Raw genomic sequence first — 7,940 nt, 5'->3', positions numbered from 1 at the left:
TTTAACAGTGCCTTCCTGCCAGCCCTGCTGCAGTCGCTCTGGGACAAGGCAGGGCTGTCCCCTCCACCGGAAGTCCCAGTGCCTATAGGATGTCAGCCCTCCTCGATTCTGGAGTCAAGGAAGACCCTGGGTTTTCTCCTGTAATCAGTCTAGTAACTTTTTAAAAGAAGGCCAGGCTGCCCTATTCTATCCTTCTAAACATTCCTTTCAGTTAAGTAATCAATGCAGGTAAACTGCAGTGTCAGAATGAGGAGTCTGGCTTTTGAAAGGCAGTGTTTTGAAGGCGTGTCCTTGGAAAGCATTACTGCTCCAGCTGTGGCTCACACTGGATGATGGTCGGTGTAGTTGGGACCCTGAGAAAATCACTGTAATTGCAACCACAGCTCAGTTCAACCTTTGTTAAGTATAGTTCATGTGCAGACCTGAAGCCTGCTTGTATATCAAATTACATTTCCAATGATACGTAGGTTGTTTTTTTTTTAAGTAGGAATAAAAATAAAACAAATTGGGAGGTAACATAGATCCATGAATGAGACATACACTTTAACCTATAGGGATGGTGCACAAAAGTAGTTTCTAGAGCCACTGCAGTATTGTTAGGAGTTCCAAAGCATATTAATGTGGTCCATTTATGGAAGCAGGGTGGGTATAAATTCAAAGATCATGAAAACTCTAGAATGAAAATACTCCTTTTCAACACTGGGCAAGTTAATGGCAATTAAAAAGTTACTGTTCATCTGTTTACATTACCTTTTAATATGAAAGTAATATGCCTTTCTCCCTCACCGGAGATCTCTTATTTTCTTCCTGAACATTTCATGTGCGGGGTTTCTTTTTTTGTTTTTTAGCCCAAGGTACCATGAACATAGTTGGCGCTCATTATCTTTTTGACAACTGGAAGTTGACAGGTTTGGAAATCTCCGTCCTGAAAGTATATGCAAAGACCACCCCTGTTAAACGCGGCTGAAACGGGATTTGAAGTGTGCAAGGGTGATTTCCACCCTACCGGCGGCCCATGCCCTACAAGAACTGGGGCTGAATTAAACCTCCCGCCTGGCGGAGTAAAAGATCCCAGCCGCACAAGGCAGGCTGGGCCCGCCCTCTGCCGGAAGCGGGTGCCAAGAGACAGAGCAGGCGCCGACTGGGCTTCCGGTCATAGCAAACCCGGAACCGGTCTCGTTTTGTAAATGGCTTTGGAGACGTGTGGTCCATCTTGCTAGGGAGCCGTGGAAGTCAAGCGGCATAGACCAACGGAAGTAACCGCGGAAGCCTGAAGGTCCGCAGGGTTACCACCTTCTAGTGTATGCGGGGACCACACATCACCTCTCCCGGCTCCCACCAGTGCGCAGGGCAGGTTGGTTTTCACCCCAAAGGCTGACTGCTCTGGGCCTAGCCATTTAATAGTAATACATTTTAATTAAAAACTTAAATCAGACCTAGCTCATTTTGCCCTGTATGTGGCACACACTTCCCATAAATTTGAGTTACAGCTGCAGGTCCAGGGCTTATATGAAAACAAAGCATACATTAGGCCAGTACTGATATCTGTAGCAATTCTAGCTTACAGAAAATTTATGTCAACCTAACATGCGAGGCAATACCATTTCCTACAATCCCTTTAAGATACATAAGCAAAAGGTCGAAGGCTACATTGGGAGTTACGGAATCTGACACAGCTCCAATGCCCATGTGCGGGAAGACATGATTAACTCTGTGTATGCTGAATGGGCAGTGCAAGTTTGTGCTTACAGGACATGTTAACTCTCAACAGAAACCTACAATCAAAACCTGCCTGCCTTTGGTTCCAGCTACTCTACCTGTGTCCTTCACTTATTTGGGTGCCTTTCAGTCACCCAGCCTCCTTTGGCATTACTGCTTGCAGAGAACTCAGATAATCTGCCCAGCTGTTAGCTGTAGATGAGTATGCAAGCTGGACCAAAGCTCAACAAATCAATAGCCACTCATCCCAAATCAAGAAATGGCATCTGCACCTCCGTATAGTATTGGGATGGGGATTATTCATTCCATCCTGTTTCTGGACAGTCACCACAGGATGCCAACTATCAATTCCTGGGAATGACACTGACCACTAAAGAACTAGTGATCATCTTCCTTACCCCTAAATCTCACCATTTTGTGATCAGCCCCAAAATTAGGTAACCAAGTCCTGCCCATTTGTCTTCTGAATCCTTTTCTTGGTCCGGGTCTCCATTCTTCCATGTAGCCCAGCCCCTAATCTAGAGCCTCTCCAGGCTCTTCTCCCAGATAACAAGCTAAGGTCACTTAGCTTAACCTTTACAAATTGGTTTCCTAAATGCATGTCTTGTTTTTCCCTCAGCTTGGGCCACTTTCCCATTAAGTGATTCATACCAAGGTTGAGATTTATTGTCTGCTTCCATAATGAACTTACAAACCAGTTACTAAGAGTCAAAAAGACTTAGTACTTTCCATTTTACTTAATCCCTATGATCCTCAAGTAGGTGACTCCACCTACCTTTTAAAGGTAAGAAAATTGGACTAACAGACCAAAGCCTACGTCACACAGCTGTTAGGTTTGGATCTAAATTTGACTCTCAGACACTGCAAGTCAGTGTCAGTTAAGGACTCAAACTTTAAATCAGGTCTTGTGACTCCTTATCTACTGCTCACTTGTTTTAGATGCATGGCATTATAGCTTCCATGTTTAAGTCCTCAGGGATACACTAAGGGAAAACCATCACTTCACCTTTCTTCAGCACCATCATGGAAGATGCCAATCCAAATGATGGTTTGTCCAACTGAATAAAAGCTTACTGACATGTCTTAACTACCATTATTTAAATCAGTATAAGTCTCCCCTGACCCCATGCTTCTTTATATATGATGGTTGTCAGTACCATCTAAAAGTTACCATGTCAAATTTGTCCTACAGAAACCCATGGTTCCCAGCCCATGTATAACCCCACAGAGCAGTAAACACTCCACCAAACCAAACCCAGTAGCTGAGTTTTAGTAGGTTTGAATGCTATGTTTCTTTGCCCAGGATTCTAGGCTGTGAATTTTATTTTGGGTCAACATTTCAAAACCACTGAAAGACCTCTGAAAACTGCAGTGAATTATAATTATCATCTTGGATCCATGAGGGTCCTATCTGCACACAAACAACGGTCATGGTTTTTTTTGCAGGAGATATCCAGTTACTGGCTTTTGGATGCCCTATGTCTCTACTAGATACACTAAAGACTAGAAGAAAAATTGGTAGCATTTCATGATATAATTCTTTGAACATTAAGTTAAGCCTCCCATACACAGGGATGCTTACACCCCCACAACGGCTTTCTATAATCCAAACCCCACTTTGATATGTAAAGGTCCTGCTGTTTAAAATTCAGATTGCTAGGGCATGCATATCTCAAGATTTTGGTTATGACTAGAATAGTTAAATTCTACCAGGAGGGAGCCAGGTGGAAAAACCTTAGATTCAGGAATTATATCCCAAAGAACCACCTCGACTTTATTAGTCTTCTCTGTAGAACATGACACATCAATTCCTATAAAGACCATGCTCCCATCAGAATTGAGTCAACCCCTTGTAAGCCCCCTGGAACAATTAAGGGTACACTCTTCTACTCATTGTAAATTCAGAGTACACAATGCAAACAGGCCTTTCAACTATTTTATATTTATCTACACACACACACACACACCACCAACAGTTACCACTTTCACTTTATAAATGAGAAGTTCAGGTAACAGACCAAGGCCTCTAAGCACTGGTGCTAACTCTTGCATACTTTCTTTCTCAGGGGAACCCAGGCCCTCATACCTTTAACTCCTAGAACCTGCAGGTTTCTGACACACAGGCAGAGGTGCCAAAGAACCTATGCTCAGACCAGAAGACAAAAGCACTTGTGAGCATTTAATGATTTCCCCTCCATGTGGCTTCAAGCTACCAGCACACAAGCCCCACCAACACTCTTAATCTTCTCCTCAGCTCTTCTGCTGAAGAATTTAGCCTTCACAATGACAGGCTGCTTTGGGAGCTTTCCCTTCCCCAGAACCTTGTAGTAGCCCTAGAAGAAGAGAGAAAAGGGTTACAGCACATCATGACAGGTACCAACTCCCCAGTGGGAATGAGGAAAGACGCGGGACAACCCGCTCCATCAGGTAGCTGGGGAGGGCATGTTTCTGACCTGGGCACTAACCGGGGGCACTGACTGCCCTCGTCAGTGAATCAAGACCAGCAAATTCTCTCCGAGAACTGTAGCACACCAGGACAACAACTGTCAGGATGTGACTCTAGTCTCGGGCAAAAAACAATCCCCCCTTTCCCACTCAATTGCCATCTAACAAGCAAAAAAGAAAAACCACATTCCTAGCAACACTTTAAGCAGTCATGACCATCAAAATTGTTGGAGGGATGGTAAAGAGGCTGGGAAGGGGAATCTACATTTAATGAAAGTCCTCTCAGGGTTTAGACTACTTCTGTACCCATGGGAGGTTAAGACTGATAGAAGGACTAGAACTCTGAATGATTTAAAACAAAAAACAAAAAACAAAAAAAAACTAAGGTGTAGCTTTTTTTTTTTTGAGGGGGTAAAGAGAGGAAGGCCCTCCTCAGGTAATGTAGGGGCTTAAATCTTGAACACATTATTATTTTATTCTGTAGAGAACATGAAGGGTCAACAGCTGTGCCTAATGCAGACCTGTGTAAAACAGACCAGAGCCAGCTGAGCTAAGATACTGCCACCACTAGCTCAGGTGAGAAATGCAAACCTGTGCAAACCAGGGCAGTAATAGCAAGAATGAGATTATTGACTGGAAAATGAAGTACCCAAAAGAATAAGAGGGTACTTCTTCAAGTATTACTCCTTAAGTATTTTGTTCAATCACAACTGAACTAGATAGAGTTCAATTTTGGCCAATGAAATTACCTCTAGAAATTTTACCAAGAGGTATGTCTAGTAGGGAACTGGGTACAGACTTCAGGTGAGAGATCAAGAAGATTAGAGTACTAAAAAAGTTTTGAAGAGAGGTAAAGAGCCACATAAAGGCAAAAATATTCCTTCACTCACCGATCGCACCACATCAATGATGGGAGCGGCTCCGGTCTTGTTTTTGGCAGCGTTGACCCGTGTCTGCTCACTGACCAAAGTCCACAGTTTATCCAGGTTGACAGTGGGACAGAAGCTCTGGTTCCTCTTTAAGTGGTAGTGCCTCATACCAACCTTCCCAAAGTAACCTGGGTGACTGGGAAGAGAAGGCAACCACTTTCATAACCTCACTAATTAAGAAGCTATACTCACCATCTTTATGGGCCATCTCCCCCAGTACAGTGTAAATTGTTAACTGGTGTACAGCCGCAACACAACATGCTCTGCTCCATTCATTTGTTGAATGAGTCAAATCTTTATAAAAAGCCCACCAAAGACTTTCATGAGAAAAAGAGTAGCCTTATTTCATGGAACCAAGTTAAGTCACTGAATAATAGAGATCTTCTAAACAAATAATTAAAATTCCGACCCCTAATTTGTGGGCACAAGTGAACCTATAGCTGTAGAGATCAATTTGATGTCTGTCACTAACCTGGTGACTGACCATGCCATCAGGGGCCAGAGTCAGTGAATAAGGTCAGCAGTTGTTCTTCGAGGACTCTAGCACACTAAGGCAATAGCTGATACCCAAGCGTGACTCTAGCCTCGATGACAAAATTTCTCATTTCACATCAAGTGTTAATTGGTAAATGCCCAAAATAGGTTTATGGTGGTAAGAGGGTTCCTTCCCACTCAGAACGTTCAGAGCCAGCTCCCTCACCCCGCCAAACTCCAAACTGTGTCAGATAAATACAATCTCAGAAGCACTCACTATTTGTCGAAGTTGATCCTGTGATGATGCAAGCCACCAGCATTACCTCGGCCTCCGGGGTGCTTCCTGTGCTTGCCTACAGGATTACAAAGCCACATGGCTAACAGCCTTCCCCGGCCCAAAACCATTCCTCCCCATTTCTGCCTTTGCTTGCGCTGTTCCCAGTCCACAAGTCCTCTTTCAGCATTGTTATTCCTTGAAGACCCCACTCAAAACGTATCTTTGCAGCACTATTACACTACTCCACGCCTTCAACCAATACTGTGCCCCGCTCAATTTTCATTCCCCCAACTGATGTGATAATTCTCTGTATCTGAAGCACTAGAGAATTCTCAAAGAAGAACAAAACGTTAGGCTCAATCCGACCCGACTAAACAAAGGTCTTACTAACCCACTTCTAAACTATCTGCCTTCGACTCCCTAAGCACCAAGCTGGGAGAGCCCAAGGCCGACCAGAATGGAAAGCAGGCACTTACCGATGCGGCCGTGGCCGTGGCTCACGTGTCCCCTAAGTTTCCGGGTCTTCCTCAGTCTCGATGGCTGTGGGGGAAAAAGATGCTTGGTGGTAAGGCCTAAAAAAGGTGGGGCGGGGGGGCGAAGTATGCAGGATTGTAAGGGAAACGTAGACCTGAAGACCAAGGATCTGCCTTGTGATTCATTCAGTAAAGCTGAGGTTACACGCTGGCCCGGGGCCCTACGGCCTCACCCCGGCGCCACTAAGACGCCCGGACCCGCGTGTCTCAGAAATACGAATCCCGGGCCGAACACGCGTCCCAGAGATCCGGGCGCACTACCCTGCGGCCCACGATGCGCGATCTGGAAGGCCGGGCTAAGACCGAAAGTAGGTAGCTGGCAGGCACAGCGAGTAGAGATCCCTGCCTGCCATTGCAGTGAAAGGAAAGTACGAAAAGAACAACCTACCATCTTGGTGGCCGAGACGCAAAAGGAAAACTTATGCGAAGTCTCGCGAGGTATGGGACGCAGGGGCGGAGCAAACACATCACTTCCGGCCGGGGAGGCGGGGCCTAGGCGGTGTTGAGGATCTTAGGCGACTGAGGGTTGCGTCGGCTTTCTCTTGCCGCTGTTGTCTAGGCAATCTTGATCGCTATGGTGGCGAAGAGCCGTTCTCTGTCCAACCAGTTGTGTGCAGAGCCTCGGAGGCTGAGAGTTGTGGAAACTGACGGCGCTGTGGACCGCCTTTTTTTTGACGCCATGTCCGAAGTACCCTCCCAGGCCACCGTATCTTTCAGCTCCTCATCAGATGCCTCAGCCCTGAGCGGCCCCGCAGCCTTGCTCTGTTTTTAGTAATCAGCTCAGCCCGGTGATGGCAATTGCTTGCTTGCCCCTTCTCATTCCTGGATACTGTGAGGAGCAATGAGGCACTACTTATTTGACCCTCGTCGTATCTACTCGGTGTCTCGCTCTGCCCCCTTTGAAGTCTTTCTCTAGATTTGTGTATCACCACCCTCTGGGACTGCTGCCCCACCCTCCTGGCGGGGCACTGGGTTTTCCTTTCTCGTTGCCTTTGTGCTGTCATCCTGTTACTCGAAGGACTCAGGCCAAACACTGGAGGAAATGAAGTGGTTCCTTTATTTATGCGCGCGGACCCAGAGGAGGCAGTCTCCAAATTCTGAGTCCTGATCAGCGGGGAACAATTATATAGGGTGAGGGGCGGTCTGTCTCTTAGACTGTTACTTCTGGCGGGAAAGCAAGAAGCAGCTTACAGAAGCAAGAAGCAAAACGTTATCTCTAGCATGCAGGGGCAAGCAAGAAGCAAAGGGAAAAAAAGTCGTACAAGTCATTCCCTGGGTGCTGTGCTGTGTTTTAAAATAACTGCCAATTTCTTCTAACATTCCCCCCTTTTGATGCTATAGGCTGTTATTGGCTACTTTAGCATCACCTATAGCTGGCTGTCATCTAGGCTTCCGGACTTCAGTAAGTTTTTGTACCTATATTGGTATTGTTGGAGAGCGAGGACTTTTGCTGTGGCCCATCTAGTCACTGTGGCCTCTAGAGGCTGGATTATGGTCTGCAATATGTGGGGCCCAAAGCTTATTCCTAGGAAGATAATAATTAAGGGTCCTAGAAAGGGAAGC

The 7,940-nt window shown here is 45.8% G+C and overlaps 1 protein-coding gene and 2 non-coding genes across 3 annotated transcripts; all 3 read right to left on the bottom strand.

The window, feature by feature from the left end:
• Nucleotides 1–3,877: 3,877 nt before the first annotated feature.
• On the bottom strand, nt 3,878–6,790 carry RPL27A (ribosomal protein L27a). The gene is made up of 5 exons (XM_037133826.2): nt 6,766–6,790; nt 6,321–6,384; nt 5,845–5,920; nt 5,055–5,229; nt 3,878–4,052 (listed from the first exon to the last, which is right to left on the bottom strand). The coding sequence occupies exons 1-5, from the start codon at nt 6,766–6,768 to the stop codon at nt 3,924–3,926; spliced, it is 447 nt and encodes a 148-aa protein (XP_036989721.2). The 5' UTR covers nt 6,769–6,790; the 3' UTR covers nt 3,878–3,923.
• Nucleotides 4,160–4,289, bottom strand: LOC119040784 (small nucleolar RNA SNORA3/SNORA45 family). The gene has a single exon (XR_005080926.1). It is a non-coding gene; the product is annotated as a small nucleolar RNA SNORA3/SNORA45 family (small nucleolar RNA).
• On the bottom strand, nt 5,553–5,683 carry LOC119040785 (small nucleolar RNA SNORA3/SNORA45 family). Its single transcript, XR_005080927.2, has one exon. It is a non-coding gene; the product is annotated as a small nucleolar RNA SNORA3/SNORA45 family (small nucleolar RNA).
• Nucleotides 6,791–7,940: the final 1,150 nt, after the last annotated feature.

The sequence above is a fragment of the Artibeus jamaicensis genome, unplaced genomic scaffold (genome assembly GCF_021234435.1).
Source record: "Artibeus jamaicensis isolate MK-2021 breed Jamaican fruit bat unplaced genomic scaffold, CSHL_Jam_final contig_797, whole genome shotgun sequence".
Lineage (NCBI taxonomy): Eukaryota > Metazoa > Chordata > Mammalia > Chiroptera > Phyllostomidae > Artibeus > Artibeus jamaicensis.
This window is presented reverse-complemented; position numbering and strand designations above follow the sequence as displayed.